Source organism: Varroa destructor, unplaced genomic scaffold (genome assembly GCF_002443255.2).
Source record: "Varroa destructor unplaced genomic scaffold, Vdes_3.0 BEIS01000001.1, whole genome shotgun sequence".
NCBI classification, from domain to species: Eukaryota; Metazoa; Arthropoda; class Arachnida; order Mesostigmata; family Varroidae; genus Varroa; species Varroa destructor.
Genome location: NW_019211454.1, coordinates 41,475,388 through 41,494,688, shown reverse-complemented (window position 1 = coordinate 41,494,688; position 19,301 = coordinate 41,475,388). Strand labels below are relative to the sequence as shown.

The 19,301-nt window shown below is 44.8% G+C and overlaps 1 protein-coding gene and 1 long non-coding RNA gene across 12 annotated transcripts in view; one reads left to right on the top strand and one right to left on the bottom strand.

The window, feature by feature from the left end:
* Positions 1-628: 628 nt before the first annotated feature.
* LOC147758648 (uncharacterized) lies at positions 629-2,789 on the bottom strand. Of its 3 annotated transcripts, none has more exons than XR_015319095.1 (3): positions 2,190-2,789; positions 1,310-1,548; positions 629-772 (listed from the first exon to the last, which is right to left on the bottom strand). It is a non-coding gene; the product is annotated as an uncharacterized LOC147758648 (long non-coding RNA). The 3 variants fall into 3 exon arrangements; XR_015319096.1 differs by having other exon boundaries at positions 629-762; XR_015319094.1 differs by having other exon boundaries at positions 1,323-1,548.
* Positions 2,790-3,088: 299 nt separating this feature from the next.
* The window catches only part of Psi (P-element somatic inhibitor), a 26,126-nt gene continuing 9,913 nt past the window's right edge, over positions 3,089-19,301 (top strand). For 2 of the 9 annotated variants that reach the window (XR_002670498.2, XM_022789156.2), the window contains exons 1-5: positions 7,509-10,550; positions 13,286-13,451; positions 17,504-17,686; positions 18,010-18,614; positions 19,045-19,301. The exon at positions 19,045-19,301 is cut by the window's right edge and continues 464 nt beyond it. Coding sequence is in view for 8 of the 9 variants with exons in the window: in XM_022789156.2 (XP_022644891.1) it covers positions 10,350-10,550; positions 13,286-13,451; positions 17,504-17,686; positions 18,010-18,614; positions 19,045-19,301 (1,412 nt within the window). In the remaining variant the exon portion in view is untranslated. Of the gene's footprint in view, positions 3,273-4,045; positions 4,219-4,302; positions 4,512-5,242; positions 5,388-5,446; positions 6,600-7,508; positions 10,551-10,978; positions 11,072-13,285; positions 13,452-15,507; positions 15,648-17,503; positions 17,687-18,009; positions 18,615-19,044 lie in introns of those variants that run through there. The other 7 variants (XM_022789157.2, XM_086977341.1, XM_086977339.1 and 4 more) reach the window with 7 other exon arrangements.

The window sequence follows — 19,301 nt, the reverse complement described above, 5'->3', positions numbered from 1 at the left end:
ATATATTAGAAAAAGCTTAAAAAATTATATTAAGATAGTAGCAGAGATAAACCTTCATGATTATTAAGCGCTAGTGCACGCGTAGGCACTCCAATTAAACTAACAAAAACACGAAGTCTTAATGATTGATTTGCCCTTTATATGTACTAAATGCACTCTTAACTTATCACTTTTCTCACACGAATCGTACTACCAGTAACTTAATAGACCGAATATTTGGCAGAATACAACACTCACGATAAAGTATCACTCATAAAATAGTAGTGAGGCCTTGAATAGTGCCATGAACAAAACAGCTAATCAGACGGAAGTATATTGAAGAGCTGGAGCAGCCCGTGTCGTTTCCAACCCAGTTCGTTCTTACGAAATCGAAGATTATAATCCGTTTGATAATCAACTATTTATCTTACGCGATCACCCCGCTGGGATTTCACCGTTGGCTCGTATGTGCTTACGGGTCATTTAGATTTGTATAAGTGAAGAGGATACGGTTCAGACGAAGCGTTTGCCCAAGACATGGTTTAATTAGGGTAATTATTAGTTCACATCATATTCGTCATGCCTCATCTAAGACCCTAATAGCTTTTGTCTTTGATGAATGCTTGTGAATATTACAATAAAGCTAAAATTTCAACATCTTAAATATGTCAGTTTATTGGGCTGTCAGTCATAATACATTCCTTAGGTTCCATCTTTTTTTTTATTTCAAACAGATCAGGTACCTGAGTATGTTGTAGTGTTACACGTACGCTCGACAGTTACCTGAATATAGCTAAAAGTGCGCGATGTTAGATCAACGAAATATTAAATTGTTATGAAAGTTCTTGTAATATTTCCGTCTTATAGAAAAACAGCCTTTTCCTAGAAATATAGCAGTAAATAAATCTGTAATATCACATACTTGTTGTCGTTCTTTATAGCCTTCCTCCGTCTTTCAACCAATTTATATAATATCCTTTCTTATCTAGCCACTTTTTGAGATCCTTTTTCATTGTCAAATGCCCTAGCTACGAATATGTTTATCCAATGGACGACAAAGGTTATAATTCATCAACGTGACGTCTAGAGTGAAAAAATACTCAGGACGAATCTACCCTTCCTAGCTTCTGGACACTCCGCTTTGATGAGGCCTGCTGTATGGTATTTGGCGACGATAGACTCATTGGACCTTCCTCAAATAGGCTGGTTTTCTTTTCGCTATTTAGCTAATTAGAGGTTGTTTTCAATGTATTGCACAGTTTATTAAAACTTCTTAAAAAGAACAACTTCTTAAGTTATATTTGCCTAACTAACCTTAATTAAGACATACCGTTTTTCGTTACCTTTAACAATTCCGTGTAGTAGTTGGTTTCGGTGCAATGAAGTTACTCGACGCCTGCGAAACTGCTGGGTCGCATTGACGAAACGCTTTTACATATCCTCTTAAGTAAGGTTACGCAATAGTCACAATGGTTTAGTAAATCCTTTCGACCTAAGATAGCTTATGATTCCGACATGATTGCGTACAATTTTTTCGGCAGACCTGTAGATTGACTGACATCCGTTTGCCTTCAATCAGAAAAGAGTTTCAAGACAGTCCCCATTTCATACTAATCGTCGATCGAAGTCAATTTTTCATTCAAAATACCGGTTTTATATAGTCAACCAGTACAAATCAATGTTTAGCAGTTTTCTCATCCATAAAGTCCTTAGCGCATATGTCACAAATATTTCGACTAGTTGGATACGATGTTGGCTTTGTTCAAACACGAATAACAGCAAATATTGTAAACGTATTTTAGCTTTCTCTAAAACGTCAGGCTTTGGCGACTGAACTCGAGACACTGCACAATAACTATATCGAGTGTATAAAAGGAAAAAAAGTGTTATGCTGCGGCATGTTGAGCGCAAAAGAGCAGCATGTGAGGGAAACTGAATTATTTTCTAACGGTCCAACAAAGTTATCGGACCTTTTCTTCGATACATGGTGTATTAAGCATTAATAAAATGTCCCGCTACTTTCCAATACAGTATTTGTGCGTGCCAGAAGCATGTTATACCACTCGTTGTACTCGATTATAAATAGGAGGATAAAGTAATCAATATCTATATTTCACCAGCGTTTTTTTAACTCTAAGTGTGAACTCAAGATAATCGCGACAAGGTAGATTACTTAATCTCAAGTACCTGAACACGTTGGCATATCATACCTGAAATCCTGTTTAACGGTGATTGTCACCCACTTCTTATAGCTTACTTAAATCTTGTATTTTATTTAAACGTTTCTGTTATTACTATCGTCGTTAACACAAATCGCTATTGTTAGTCTATTTACACTGTTAGTTTTTATTACTATTTCCGCAGTCATCGTATCACCTATTCGACCTATAGCGACCATTTTTCCTCAAACGCAAATGATTAGCACACACTAACCATCCTCAGCTTTTCTGCTTTTTTCACAGCACTTGCATCTACCCAAACTAGCGAAGCAGTGCCGTGACGTAATCAACCACTCTTACGATCCTCGCTAGCCAACAGTCGCCATGCTTTTCACGCGCTCTTTTCTGTCGACGGAGCAACAGCAAAAGTTAGCAGCAGCGCTCATAACAGTGACATATTCCGAGACTGTCACCGAGTGCACGATTTGAGCAGGCCGCATCGGCAACAGTCTCCGAAGCGGCACCGCGCACTCCTCTCGTTGCTATCAAGCAACTGGGCAAGCTGCTCATAACTAAGAGCCTCACACTCCAATTGCCTCTCTGGCTACTCCTTTTGAACGAGCCAGCCTGCACTGCTGCATGCCGCTGCAGTAGCGGCGTCCGCAGTGCCGAGTGCAGCGGCGGCGGCGGCGGCAGGCGAACGAGCCGAACAGACTGCTGCTGTTGTAGAAAGAACATGCGAGCAAACAGCGAGCAGAGAACCAAACAGGCAAGTTAGCAGGCGAGCAGTCGACCAGTGTTGGCAGCGAGTTGCTGCTTGTGCATCGTAGTCACAGCAGCAGTGGCAGCAGCAGCAACAGCAGCAGCAGCAGTGGCAGTGGCGACGGACGATGGCGCCGGCCCACAGCGGACCAACACTCCCTCCTCCCTTCTCGCCCTCACTCCCGGCGTCGCCATCTTTGTTTCGTGAGCGTTCGTCGGGCGAACGTCGAGTTTCTTTTCGCTTTTACCAAACTTTTTGCTTTAGTGGCTTTTTGTTGGCTCCGTTAAAGTTGTCACCGGGTAGTGAGAGACAGAATTGCTCCGGGTTGATGAGTGCAGTCTATGATGGTGAATGGTAAAGAGCACTTCAAGGTACGTCTACTCTATTCACCGATGAATTGGTCCATTCTAGTAATAGTACAATAACGTAATAGTAGTAATAGGAGGCTTGCAGTTGTGGTACATGCAATAGAATAGAACAAGCAAAGACATTGGAAGAAAATGAAAAACCACTTATTCCAGCAGGCGAAAAGGTTCGTTTACTCGCACCGCTGTTTGTTACGAAGAATTTTGTTCATCGACAGTTAAAAGCGGAATCTTAATTTTCAGCAAGTTACGAAGTTTGTCGAATGTCCGTTCATGTCTGCCATTGCCACTGCTGCTGCTGCGTGTTTTCATTTCGTACTCGAGCGCTGGATGCCTATGCAGTGCGTGCCTAAGGATAGACGGCGAGAGTAGTTACTGCGTCTATGTGATTGTGTGTCTCCAGGCGTCTAACTGGCGCTGGCGGTATCGCTGCCCTGGTGCAACATCGAATGCCGTATCGTCCTTTCCATCGGGGTTCACTTCGTGAATAACGGAGTCCTCGCAGTTGCCGTTGTCGTCACCAATATCTCGCGTGTCAGTGTATGCGGGGGTATGAGCTGTTTTTATAAGTCCACTTTAATCTCGGGCCTTTTCCTTTGCCGTCTGTCCAAGTTAATTTCGCTTCCTTCACAGACAAAACCCCACCTTTCTCATCAACTGACTGCTCGTTATCAAACTTAACTAGCAGCAGCAGCAGAAGCAACAACAACAACAACAACTCGTTGAGTAAGAAATACAATAACAGTTTTAAATATCGACGCATGTCTTTCGGCCTTCACCGTAGTCGCTGCTGCTCCAGCTCCAGTCAGTGTTTTCTTGTTGAGCGGCTTAACAGACAGCGCCGAACAAATTGTGTCACAATACTCTGCGTCCTCGATCGTACTTGTTATTGGCGTTGTTTTTCTAGCTGTTGTGCCCCTTCAAGCTATCATCAATGTCTGAGATCTCCCTGGTTAGTAAAAACAACTTAGATATATTGTTGCAGCTTTGTTCTACGTCGTTTGTTGTTTATACGTATGGCAGTTGTACTTGTTATTCGATGTGTTGTTGTTATGATTGGTCAGAGACTGTCATACCGTATCAATGTTCGCCGATCATTTAGCGGTGATGGTGTTCTCTGTTGTTGGAAAGCGAGTGCTTGTGACGTTAGATGAGGCTCATCGACATTGTTACCGGTTCGCTCGTAGCGTTAGCTGCCGATGCCGTTTGTTGCTTCTCGTGTGCCTAAACTCATGTTTTTGGGGAGTAAGTTCAAAAAGCAGTGACTAACGACGACCACAATAACGGTGCTGGCCACCTGCACAGGTGACAACACTGCATTCTGCCGATTCACTCAACGCGCTCACAATTTATGCTTACTGTTTGTGTGGGAACGGGCGGAAGATACGTTTTCTTTAGGGTCTTCAACGTTTATTAATACCTGTTCTGCTCATTGAGACAGGCAGCTCAGACCAGAAGGAAGCACTTGAAAGCCAACGTGACTGGCGGACATAAGAATTCGTCTTCAGTCAGCCATGCTTCATGCAGTCAGCCATGGACGAACGTATAGAATCCATTTGTAGTACTGTTTCTTCGAATACTTCTGTGTGCGGGTTGTGGTTGTTTTAGAATATGATTTGAGAATGATTGGCATCTTCTGAGGTTTTTCTTTCTGCTATCCGTACTGTTATTAAGGAGTCGTTACGCTGAACAGGCGGGAGAGGAACGACATTGACTATATTGTTATTTCTCTGTTGTGGTGATTGCAGTGTTGCTTGATGTTCGGTGTTAAAAAGCATCGACTGTGAGTGTGATAAGTGTTAATCTCCTGTAAACAGACGGGAAGATGTGCAGTAATCGCACGTAGGCTACCCACTTGCTTTTGCCCGATACCTCGTATTCTTTCAACCTGTTCTATACGAAGTTAGTGTATGTGTGTGTTCGTGTCGTTCGTCGTAGTTTATAAGGACTGTTATTATTTGACGTCATCTTTACAGCTATGTCAACGGTGAAATTTTCATTTCGATACGAATGTAGGAGACACAGCGGAAACAGGTGTGGTCATTCGGCCGGTGCCGTGTCAGTTAACCGGAAGTGCTGGTTCTATGAACTCAGTCGATTATTTCGTGGAATTATTGGCAGGTTAGATTCGGCCGCATGTTTACATCAGTGTGGTGAATAAATGAAGTGCTGCATTTGATCTTGCAACAAATAAAAAACGTGTTCTATATAGTCTCGCCGCTGGCGCCAACTAACTCAGCGCACTTGCTGCTTCTATCGAGCACCAACAGATCTCTCCCTTCCAGCATTCGAGCACGTAGTTGCCACTCTACTTCCGTTGCCGCTGCTGCTGCAGCGCAACCCGTTTCTGTGATCACCTCGGAGTCGCCGGTCTCGTGCAGTCTTGCGACTGAAAGCCAGCCAAACAGATCGCCCGTGGCAGAGTCGACTAGTAATAGCTTCCTGTGGACTGGTCTTAAGGCACATAAATGCGCCTCATTAATACTAGACAATATACGTACAGATAAAGTTTCGGAGATCAACAAACCATAAATAGAACGTGACAAACAACGTTTGTTTGTATTCGGGAATGTCCGCGCAGCCTTCTTACCCAGGCCTCCTTTCATGAAGCTATCGCTGCTTCGGCGACCAGTGTTCCGGGTAGCATGCATCTGTGTGCTGCGAATCTTCTGTGTTTTGTTTTCTGTGCTATGCTGTGGTTATGGATGCTGTGCTGGCGGCCGTTCCTGCCGTTGTGTAGCCGTACGTTGCTCCTGTGTGTGGCCGTTTGTCTAACTCGTTCGTGTTGACGGTGCGTGCCTATGGGCGTGATGGTCGGCTGTGTCTTGGTGGTAGTCAGTCGGTAGTTCGCTGCGTGCTGTGGTCTGCCGCGACTGTCTTTGCTGCTGCCGCCGCTACCTCTGCTTTCATCAAGGTATCCATTTGTGGTACGCTTTTTGCTCATCTCGCATCACCACCGTGAGAGCAGCAGCTGAACGACAATTACCGGTTTTGTGCGGCCAACATCGTACCGTCGCTCAACCTGCCGCCGCCGCTGGTGACGAGAACCTGTGAGCACACGGCAGTCATCAAAATTCCAACTCTCTAAATTCGGCCCCTTTTTTACATCGTTTTTGCGCCCACTGTCTGTATATTCGTCAGCTTGTTTATTCGGCTGTCGTCAGCTGTAACCGGCAACAGCGGCAAAGCACCCAGATACTCAGCTGCAACAACAACTTTTTGTCTAGCTTCCACGCTGCCTAATAACAACCGAACGAGCGACTGAATCGACAACGACAAGCTGCATGCTGCTCCAGTGAAACAAGTCAACTCTACTCGGCTCATTCTAGCATAGTAGGTAATGTTCAACTTAGTCGCATGTGTTGCTCATCGTGGGACGTTTCTTGTAAGGCTGAAATTGTGTTTTGACTCGACTGACTGCCACCCGACACCAGGCCAGCCGGTCGACAGCGGAGTTCGACGATTCCCGCCGCCAGTTGCTGACTCTTTCTTTCTCTAATTTGGCTTCGGCTCCGTTCGTTTTGAGTGAGTGTATATCACTCTGTGAGTGTGGGTGCGTGTGTGCATGTGTGTGTGTGTGTGTGTGTGAATATCGTTGGGGTGTGCACAAGTGGACAGTGCCTGTGTTGCCCGGTGGATAGCTATCGTCGAGCGCGCGTGAGGTCTGTAACTGATCGCCGGTGGTAGACCGTCGACTCGTTATTTTGCGTTGCGTCGCGTTGTGGTCAAAATGTGTGCTATCGCTCGGACAGAATGTGTGTTTTTGTTCGGCAGATTGGCTGGTCGACCGATGTTTACTAGACACACCAAAAAGTATGTGCGTGTGCCTGGCAGTGGTCTAGCGGTGCTTTGACCGACCTCGTGAGACCTCTGTGGCTAGCTAGCTAGTTGGCTGGGTGACTGGCTGACGAAGCGCTCGCTTTCTTCATGCTGGTGATGTCGATTTATGAGCTCACACAGTTCAATGGCTACGCTTAAAGGCTGGATTCGTTGGATGATGTTGTGGTGCGTTTTGCTTGGCCGACAATGACGGACTTGCCCGCCGCCGTGGGGGTGCCACAATCGTATCACGGGGTGCTAGTTCCTAGCCGGCCTTTGCCAGGTAGCGTGAGTGTTGGTCGGATACGCCACCGCCATCGCTGGGCTAGCCCAGCCGAGAATCCAACCGCTGCCAGGTGCTGTGTGTTCCGTTGCCGGTGGGTTTATTAGCTAGCATAAGCCGCTAGCTCGCTAGGGGCAGCAGCAGCGCCGCTGCCGCCGCCGCCGCCGCCGCGAACAGCTTAACCGACGCAGCAGCAACAATAAAGGCCATCATCTTGTCGCCGCGTTGACTCTTCGGCGGCGTCGTCGTCGTCGACTTCCGTTGCCACCGAAGGCTAATCTAAAGTCGAGGCTGCAAAAGCTGCCGGATAACAGCATTTTTGCAATCGCCGCCATCAACATCCGCAGCAGGCATCTACCGTTGCGATCAACGATTGAAAGTTTTCCGTCGACTGGCAGTGCGATAGCAAACCTGTACAAACCTGTAGTTTTTTTTCGACTGTTGTTGCTGTGACGGCAACTGCTTTCGGTGCTATCGTGGGTACCGTGGCTTCAGTGCAGAAAGTATTGTACTGAGTAAGAGAAGTCGGCGGCGTGCGGTGGTTTTGTGCTTGCCTCTACAGTAGCGTTGCTGCGTGTGCGCTTGTCTAAGGCCAAACCTCAGCAGCAACAGCAAGCAGCCGATCTGGCTGTCAGCTCGAGGGCTTCAGTAGTTTATTGTGTATTGGACTGTCACCTTGATTGGATACTTCGTAGCATAATCATTGGTCATGTGTTGGAATCTCAGCTGAACTTCTAGATCGTATTGCTGCTAAGACAAACGACACCAGCGAACAATTTCAATTTTGTGCAGTCAAAAAGGATAATACGAATACTCATCAAAATAACTATCTTTTCCTCAAAAGGCGCTTGAATTTTCTGCTAGTAGTGACTGTGATGACTTTGTTAACGAATACGGCAGCTAGTACCAGTGCAAAGAATAGTAGTATAGGTGATTTATGATACAAGTAGGGAAGGTGTGCCAACACAGTCACACGGGCGGTTTATTATTGTCATTGCTACGCCGTATTTCGCGGCAGCAGCAGCAGTTGCTGTGCAGCACAGTTCGACCGTTACCTTTTTGCAGCTTCACAGCCGCCGTCTTTGTGTTCATTGCAATTCCCCAGCCGCTGGCTTCGCAGGCGTGTTTTTCAATTTTCTAGCCGAATTGTTAACAAATGTCGCTGATCCAACAGAAAACCACAAGGAATTTCTGATACCTGATTTGTCCTGTAGACTACTGGCATCGTACCTTTCGCTAGCCACCCTAGGACTCGTCGACGTCAGGCCATACGACACATGACTGGAATCAAGACGAGGCCGAGTCTTAATACTGTTGCAGTTTCTGGATTAATTCTAGCTTCACTCGAGATAACTGTTATCGTGCAGATTATTAGCTCCCCTGCTGCTACTAGTGCTGATGCTGCTTAGCCGTCCGCCGTGACCGTACTTTTTCCCCTGCTATCGCTATAGCAGCCGCCGCTGTCGTCGTATTGTTGTTGCCCGTCTGTCGTGGTGCTGTGACTGCCACTGCTGCTTCCCAACAGCAGCAACAGCAGCTATCATCGCTGCTGCTGGTTGTCGTGGTAGGAGAGCAGTTGACTCTTCGTGCCGTACAGCCTCCTCGTGTGGGTACCGTTAACGTTGCCATTGCACCGCTATCAATCGCCCTCATCAGCGTCACGTTCTGGTTGGCGACGAACCTTAACAGTATAGCGCGAAACAAGGAATTGGCCTGGTCAGGTCGGCGAGTCTGGTGTGAGCTAAGCCGATGAAGCCGGCCACATCACTTCACCGGTCATAGTCGTAGGAGCCGTGATATCAGTGTTAATGGTCGCTGTGGTCAACGGCAAGCAAAAATCAGTAAGGTACCAACGATTAAGCTCTTTACAGTTTGGCCGTTAGCCGCGGATGAACTGGTCGTAGTTCTGCCTCGTTCAGCGGTGGCGTCAGGTGCCGATACTACTTCGGTTAGGACGAGAAGTGTGCGCATAGTAGCAGCACCAATGTACGAATTACGTTATACTGGCTAATAATGGTAGGAAGCTGAGCTGACGGCGGCCTCGACAAAGGCTTCCTTGTCCGCTGCGTTCTTGTTGGTATTGTGGTGGAGTGTGGTGCTGTGTTTCGCTGCGCCTACAACGCGAACAAGTACTCATCGACAAACGTAAGCGCAATCAACGTGTCGTGTGTTCGTCCATTCGTCCGTGTGTTACTGCTCCTAATTTCCATTGCTGTGCTGCTGCTGTTGCGAAGCTCGCCCGTGTGTATGGTTCTCTAGAGAGTGACGAAAGCCAGCGAAAAACGAACTAACAATCAACGACCGACGCGAACCTACGCCGAGTCACCTATCCCGCGCAGCCGACTCATTGGCGGCGGCAGCGCTTAGTTGAGTGGTCTCAGTGTTCGGCGGCATCAGCAGTGAACGGTGGTCGTAATCGAGCTGGTGGCATAGTGCTGGTCCCGGCTGCTGCAGCTTCTAGTTACTACTACTACTGCTGCTGCTGCTGCTGCTGCTGCTGCTGCTGTTGCTGTTGTTGTTGCTGCTGCTGCTGCTGCTGAGTCGCTCTATGCTGTGACCGCTACGTACTGCGGTGCTGAGCCTAGTGCTGTCGTCTACCTACTACTGCTGCCGCCGCCGCCTTTGCCCCCGTCGCCTCCCCCGCCGCCGCCGCCGCCCCCGCTGTGGACGTGGCGGTGGTGTCGATATCGTGCTGGTGGTCGTTTTATCGGTGAGAAGTGGTTAGCTGGCTGGTGAATATTGGTCAGTTTACTGGTGTAGCTGTTTAAAAAAGAACGCGAAATACTGCTACCGGTTGTTTCGTTCGTTCGTGTGTAGAGCACTTGCTGGTGTCCTGCGGTAAAGCGACTGGGGTAGCGAGTGTACAGCGCGGTGGACTGCGGTGGCGGCGAGAGTTTTTGTTATCTCAACAAGAAGGAAAAAGAGCTGTGCAGCTCGAGAAGTTGGTGCTCGCTGTGCAGCGATGAGCCGCATCGGCAAGGATGTCTAGTGAGCATTGGCCGAGCGAACGTAACGACCCGACAAGTAGCAGCTGCAGCGGTAGTGGAATCAGGGAGGTGGCAGCAGCAGCAACGGCGGCGGCGCAGGGCCAGCCAACGCGCACATCACCGGCGTTCGCCGTTCAACAACACCAACGAACCCGCCAGCCTCGTTGGGATTCGCTGACTGGAAGCCACAACAAGGTCCGACTGAGTTTTTTCTCCTGACACTGATAGAGATCCGGTAAAAGAAATAGCAGAGATGTAGGACGAGGGAACAAGGGAAAGGAAAGAGAAAGCGAGTTAAGAGTTAGACTATCACAGCAGCATCTAATTGCGCGGGTGTTCGTGCACTCGATGGCCGCGCATGATTAAGGGACAAGTAGCGGGATTAGCTGTGAGAGTGAGTTAGCGATTATGATTGTGGTCCTGTGTGAGTAAGCGAGACAGAAATGGCGGAAACACGCGTGCAGTTGGTAGAAAGCGTTAAACAAGTTGTTGGGCGATACGGGCAGACCAGACGATACTCGAACGCCGTGGGCACCCTGGACGGTGAAACCGGGGAATAAAGTAAAACTTCATAGAAAGAATAATGTGGCAGAGTGTATGGTTATTGATTGAAGGGCGAATTGCGTATGTGACGGGGTATGCAGAGAGCTTTTCTAAAACCGAATTCACGCCACAGCCCGCTAACAGATACGGTACTGCATAAGTCAGTATACGAGGTAAACTTAGTTATTCTTCGGAGACTTGCTGAAGACGATGTTGGTCTGTTCTAGTCTGACATAGGCCTTCGAAGTAGCAGCCAATTCAGACCTCACCTAAGACTAGTAGCCGATAATTGTCAGCACTACGGAGGCGGTGCCTAGATCGAATAGGCTTCAACATATTATTAGCGTGTTTCCAACGATATAAACTATCATCGATGTTTCCTTATTGTATTAGCTACCTTATTAATTCGTCGAGCGGTAGGCCGGCATGACGTGTTGTCACGCCAAGTGTGGTAACAATTCTCACGAGAAATCATTGATACCGCTCTAACAATTATCCTTGTCACTTCATGATTATAAATGTATTTATTCCTATACGATAAACTGTGTTTCCACGAGGAAATACCAACGAGCAGATCTCGTTCTAATGCTCTGCACTCGCGTTTTCTTTTAGCCAGCTGGAGGCTATAATATATAAAGACGTATATTTTTAAAGTGACTGTGTTTAGCACGTTCAGTTTTAATCGAAATGAGGAACCCAAATAACAACTAAAATCTGCGCTTGCTTAAAGACAATCATTAAAAAATTGTCAATTGATATGCTGAGTTCATGGCTGGAGCAAGTGTAATTGGAGTAACGTAATACGAGAATCTAGCCAGTAGTATGAGCATATAGAAAACGCTTTGGCTTTATTAGGTGACCATCGTTTTCTTTCCTTGCTTCCGGTCCTAGGAACTGTACAATTACTGGAGAACGCAGCGAATTATTTTAGGCTTGACGCTTGAGCCTCTGTGTACAACCGTGAATGTAATTAAGCATAATGTATTTAAGTGCGTTTAGTTCCGCTCCAGTGCCGGCGTGTTATATTTTCACGTTCACGTTGCAACCTCTAATACGTTTCCCCTTAGAACTCCGCAAATTCAGCCTAATCTGCTCTATTAGTTCATTCTATATCGCACAATCAATATATTTTTCAATTACTTCAGTGCTCTTTGGAACACACTATTCTAACGTAAACATGGACAATAGAATCGAGTAAGCCTCGCCTGGTGGAGTAGCAAGTTCCTTTTCGGTTTGTATCTCTAACCATTTGTATATATCGCACCGTTCAGTGACAATAGAAGTAAGATAAGGAATGGTTGCGCATTGTCGGTAACCCAGGCAGCTTTAAGCTAACAGTTACCAGTTCTGTTGTTCTCTGTTGATAGCTGTCTGCTGAATCATCAAAGGTCTTACGACCGTAATATTTAGCTTTTATATATATATATATAGCTCTATCATAGAGTTATATCATATACATACATATACATATACATAAAGAGCTATATCATATCGCTCGGCATGACAGATACGGTCACAAACTGGGTTCATTGTTGCTATAATATGATGTGTTGCTACCGGTGACATTACTGGGGCAGTGCAGTGTTTTTATTTCGTTATTGTGGCGGCATTTTGGTTGTATTCAAACATGTTATATCCAGCTGGAGTATGTACGTATATGTACGTGTATTTGCACATAACTAAGGCCGTCTGCCAAAATATGCATCTGATATGAATATTTGACGTGAGAGAGGCTCAGGCAGACGTGCCTCCCTTTTCATGGTTCTGTAATATTGTTACTAGTAATTAGAGAGCATTCATCAGCTCCGAATTGGGCTTCTCAAAAAATCGCCGTGTTTCAATTGCTAGAAACTTGAAAAATAATGGATGTCGGATAAAATGGAAGTAATATAAGCCTTTTAAGCCTTTACCGCTAAACGAGAGCGTATTTTTTACCTGTATTTTTATGGATAAGGTTTCGTTGCAAAACAAAACCATTGCTATGGACTGCCTTTCATACGTATGATGTTGATGTGCTTGTTCTGGTTTTCGTCATTTAAATGATTAGACGACTAAAAAAACTAATCCGGCATCACTTATGAATTTCTAATGTTTTCCTTTAATGTGTTGCTACGAATGCTTTAGTGATCGATCCAAATCTGGATTGTAGTTCATATATATATATATATATATATATATATATATATATATATATATATATATATATATATATGTAGAGCATCATTGCATTATGCTACCAAGGAATTCTAGTGAAACTCATCTCAGTCTGAGAGTACAAGCTGTCTGGGCTGTTGTAACGCCTGAGGAGCCTCTTGTATCGTTTCGTTATTCTCTTTTTGTTCGTGTTTCGATATATGTTCCATCTCATTGATTGCTTGTCATTTCAGGGTGTAGCACTGAAACGATCTCTGGAGGAGCGAGGTGCTAGTGGCTGCGGCCCAGAAGCGAAAAAGATGGCGGGTGGTCAGGCGGCGCCGGGGGTACTCGGCGCTAATCCCAACGCTGTTACGGAAGAATGGTCAGTGCCTGACAAGATGGTCGGACTTATCATAGGTGAGTATTAGAGAAGGAGCGTGATATAGCAGGGCCTCATCAAGTCCTTATGAAATGGATAGGCAGCGTGTCAACGTCATCAACGAAATAAGAGCAGTTTTAAAATATTGTCATTTGGTCCCGCCGAATCCAGAGTTTACCACGTATATAAATTTACATCAATTCATTTGAAGCATCAAGCTAGCTGTAGATAACACAGTTAGAGTCATTACCAGTTAGGTCAGAGACTTTGAAAAAATTTGATCAAGCCTACACAACGAACTAGTTAAACGAACGTTAAAAATAGATTTATGTCGGGTAAATTTGCGGTACTTTACTGGCTTCAATTCAAACGTACGCCCGGAAGACATTTGAAGTAAACAAGGGAAGACAATTATATTTTAGTATAATTTATGTTGTATTCTCTCTCTGATTACTTTCAAGGTTTTTGATAGCTGAACGGAGTAACCATGCCTAATTTCGCAATCTACTGCTTTCTTAAGCAGTTGATGTTTGTATAATACACGCGACCCTTTAACATCGTTTGTACATGGCCTTAAACCCGAGAAATGCGCAGATTGAAAGCGTCGCTTAATAGCGATATTTTCGATTTTGGCCATAATTTTTGGAGGTCAATGTGGTAGCTTTATCGCCAGAAGAAACGCTATTGACTGTTATACTACTCATCGGCAACCTTCTTCCGAAACCATAAATATTAAATGTCGTTCTTTATTATTGGCACCCTTTAAATGAAGTTCGATAACTGCCGCGCTCAATGTAAACCACAAACTCTTAACACTCTTGTTAAACTAGATGCTTCATCTTGTGAGAGTAGAGTTTAACTAGGCTATTCTCGGTGGGCCTGCTCATAGTAAACCGTGTGACGTTATTTACTAACGGAAGAACGGAGTTGACTATAATATCTCAAGTTTAATGTAATACTAGCTTTGCGTGCTGCTTTCAGATTCGTAGTAGAATATGAAGGTTGCAATTATCAAAGTTCTAAACACGCTTTTTTTAGTAGCCGTTCAAGAAATTGTGCTTTGCTGAGTACATTTTTAGCAGACTGCTACAGCTAAACCCAGGTATATTTCAATTGCTCACAGACCTAAAGTGGAGCCTTCACCTGTCTTTTTTAATGTGCTTTATTTATCAGTATGAAGTCATTAGGTAAGCTTACCGAGGGATTATGCTCTAGCGTAATGCCTACGTTTTCCTGTCAACAACTTCGAGATCAAAATTGTACTGTGCATGAATTTAGGGAAACAGGCTTTATGGTTCAACCAATTATCAGTTAATAATCCCTGAAATAAACAGGCTTAATGAAAATTTGCTAGTTACCAGTACCGTTCGAGACACTGAATTAGTCTTAATTCATTTTGTCATTCAAAAAATTAAAAGCCAAAACCGGGTTGGTTTAAAATGTTCGTCTGTAATACGAACATAAGTAAAACAAAAAAATGCATAACTGATTCAGACTTACTGCGCGTAACACTTTAGAAACAGGCAATGAAGATTATTAGGAAGAGAAAGAGTTGTACGGTTTTTGAGAATCTAGATTGAGAAAGCCACCGATTAAGTATTGCTGTAATGGAATCATGTAATCTAATTAGAAAATATTTACTTTAGTTCATTTACTGAAAACCGCCACTCGACTCTGACGTTTGCCATATTAATAGATGTGCTATATTCATAAATACTTCATTAAAATTCATTTACTTTACCGCGCGTGTTCATAGGGCATTTTAGCCGTAGGCCTCGAAACTTGCATCCGTTTTTGGGACTTTAAACTGTACTTGTAGTATAACGAACTTACTTAGTAGTATAACGAACTAATAGCACCCAAGTCAGCATACACGATCGCAAAAGTACAAAGTAGTAGTTATATAACTACTACTGCAACGTGCACGCAATATATATCGTGTCGCTTCTTAAAAGTAGATGCTGCTAATTGAAGAAAAGTTGAATTCAAGATTTTCTACTATGTTGTCCAGTGTGTGATTCGCGTGCTCGTGTATATCGGACCAGTCCCCTCTGCATGGTCCAAGATTTCATGCTGTTAGCCGCTGTACAGAAGGTGAGGGTGTATGTGCTAGGGTGGAAACAGCATGTTGACGATACTCGGCAACTCTGACCCTGCTGTTACCGTTAAGGAAAGACCCTCTTGCCAGGAAATGGTGTAGCGGGGAGGTAACGGAACGCTATTTTTTAACCCAGGTGAGGAAGACTAAGGACTGATCAGCCGGTAAAAGTGTGCAGTACGAAGTAATATGCCCCTTATACTTTTTTCTGTTTTATCGTTTTCGTTCGCTAGCCAGCCCAAAACCTGTCCCTACCTGCAGAGTAATTTTATTTGGCATGGGGTCTGAAAATAAATGCTAGCCGGGGTATATTTAGGAGGAATCGTACTCTGGGGATCGATACTAGTGTAAAGGGTACAAGAGAACATCGTGGTTTAAAGCCAAAGGCAGCATATTTGGAGATGTCAAGCACAAGTAGATGCGTTTAATATAAAGGCTTTAATGAAGCCCTTTATTAATTAGCTTCCGAGGCAAAAAATACTTGCGTTACCGTGTCCATTTCTAGAAAATTATTTCAAGTGTTGTTTGTTGAAAAATGTTACGCTATAGAAATGTATAAAAAACTGCAGATTTAAAACAACGGGGAAGACAAAATTTTTTGTCGTTACCCTCAGACTATCGTTATAGATGTGACAAAAATAGCATAAGCTGTAAAGCACAACAAGCTACTAAAATTTGGTATAAGCACCAATAAACGAGGTGCATACAGTGGTAATCTGTAAAGGCACACATTTCAGTTTAGCCCCCATTCGTCGTATGTTGATTTAAAACAAGTGCCAATAATTATTTGACTAATTTCACCTCGATTAACATAGTGCATGGTTCAAATAGCCTCTAATTTGATAGTTCGTCATATGGTTCCACAGAAATTCAGTGAATAGTAGTGGCAACCGACCTGAGGCATGACCACAGACCTGTATTTTAGTCTGAGCTTAGATGGGCCTAGTCAGTGGAACTAGATAAAGAGCCATTTAGAAAAATCATGTATTAGAAGGTTACTGTCACCCTATTTGTTGAGAAGGCAGCGGAAACATATCTGATTGCTCATTGACTACTACCAAACGACATTCAGTTAGTGAAACTTAATTGAGATTTATCATTAGTGCGTCGTGGTTTATTTGCCCGTTTGTCCCTCGAAGCAATTACCCATTTGGTGTCTACCGGTTTGCGGCTCACTAAATCTACGTACTCCTGCGCAGCGACTTTTCTGTTCGCATTCTGCAATCGACAACGCGACTAGCAATTCCAGCGAAGTATCGCATGCGTCACATGCTATCTTCTAAAGGTATCCAGTGGTATACCATCGTGCAGACGAAAAACTACAGAATATTTAAATTCAGCTGGCAGAACGAAACTGATATCAGGAATATGCAATGCAAGAACAATATACTTGAAAGATGGTTGTTAGTAAAAGTTTTAATCGCGTATTATATAATGGAACTTTGATGTTTTGGCAACGCTCCAAGCTTACAGCTCACTCACTTATATGAGTGATTTAATATATAGTAAACGTTTGTACATAATGTGCTAATATCGCTTTTGGCAAATGAGAAAATTTGGATTTCCGAAGACGATAAGAAAGGCGAGCTTTAAAATTTTAAACGCTTATTCTTCGCCTTGAGGTTCAATGCAGATTTTTGAACGGGGAACTTGACTTTGCTTAAATACATGACCAGCCTTTAATCTGATAATCGGATAGACTTACCTGTATAGGGGCAAAGGTGGGTATGCAGGTCTCTTCTAACAGGAGTGCACGCTTTTTGTTGCCTTCTGCCTATAGTAATACATTACCATAGCACTTGCAGTGTGTAATGCACCGCAGAGATAATTCCGAGGACTTGTTCTTACAATTAATATACCTCATAATGTTAGACAAAATTAAAAATAAAAAATATGAAGCTTGAAACTAACCTTAACCGTAGATTAAAAACTAATACACACGGGTTGTTCGTGGTAACATCTATTTGATTTACTTTTTTGCAATTTCTTCAGGTCGTGATGGCAAACAAATCATGAAGCTTCAGCAAGAGAGTCAGTGCAAGGTTCAACTCTCGTCGGAATCAAACGGAACTTCGGAGCGACCCTGTACATTGACCGGGAGTAAGCAAGCGGTTGAGAAGGCTAAAGAACTCATCTCTGCGCTTATCACCCGAGGACAAGAAGCCTTGCATAAGGGTGAGCGACTATTTTAAGGCTCGATCATATTCGATTGAGTATATATGTATATACATATGAGATCGAATCATATTCGATTCTCATTGACGTAGAAAACTAAGAAAAGCTATGATTGAAAGATCAAATAGATAATTGGCCGTCGACTCATAACTTTTCCTACCAAAATGAAAGCTCTGTTCTAGCAATGTGGGTATCTTCCTGATCTCCTGTTCAAGTTCGATGCTGTGAGACTTTACTTTTAGTAATTTTCCAATGTGCAGCATTTTATAGGGCAGTATAGCCCTATCTAACATATGTTCGACTGTTCTCTGTGTAATGCCTAGGCGCAATGAATGGTGGCGGGGGCGGAAACCAGGGAGATATTACTCTCGACGTCCCTTGTCCAGGGCACAAAGCCGGTTTGGTGATTGGGCGCGGAGGTGAGACCATCCGTGGGCTGCAGGACCGCGCGGGCGTGAAGATGGTCGTGGTTCAGGAATCCTCAATGCCACCGCATATGGATAAGCCGATCCGCATCACGGGCGAGCCAGCGAAGGTTGAATTTGCGAAGAAACTCGTTCTTGACCTCATCAACGGCTCAGCCCCACAGAACGGAGGCCCTGGTGGCGGATGTAGCGGTGGGCATCTGGAGCGAGGAGGCAGCGGCTTCCCTGGAAGTCAAATGGGAGGCCCCGGCGGACTCACTCCAGTGCCCGGCGAACCTGGCATGCTACAGGAGCAACTAATTGTGCCCCGGCAAGCTGTCGGCGTAGTCATTGGTAAGCAGGGTGACACGATAAAACGCATACAGCTAGAGACCGGCGCGCGCGTGCAGTTCCAGACCCCGGTGGATGAAAGTCAACCTGACCGGATTTGCATGATCACCGGACACCAACAGCAGGTTGTTCTCGCCTGCAACCACATCTCGGACCTCATCTCCTCAGTTCTTGTAAGTTAATCCATACCGGACCAATGGCATGATCTCAGCGCCGATTCACGTGCCATACCTAATTCACATCCGTTCTATAGTTGGGTGAATTTTAATTTTGCTGATAGAATTTGATCAGTACTACCTACAATATTACACGAAAGCCGAGCGATAAACACTTTTGTTTCTTTAGCTTGTTGAAGTGTTCGAAATCACCCAAATGGAGTCGTTTTTCAGGAATTATTTATTACTTGGTAAACAGTTTACGGTGCAGACGCTGATCTCATTCCATTATAATTATTGTAATAGGTCTCTCATTATTGCTTATTGAGGTATATAATGCATTTGACAGGGTGCCAGAGAACAAAACATAAGAAAATACCTGTTTTCGTGTGATTCATTGCTTCGTTTTTTTGCGGTGTCTGGTTTCTGTTGGTGCTCGGTTTTGTAGCGGAGGGACGATGAAAATGGCGGGCCGAGTGTCGGCAGCGGCGGCAGTTTAGGTGGACTAGGTGGAATGGGCCGGGGTGCTGGTAGAGGTATTAGTGGTCGAGGGGCAATTCGGGGAGGCTTCAGAGGAGGTCGTGGAGGCGGCAGAGGAGGTCCGATGGGAATGGGAGGCGGTCATTTGAGTTCGCCAGGCAGCGGTATGGGTGCTGGAAGCGGTATGGGCGGTCTCGGGCCCGATCAGCAGGAGGCGCAGATGCA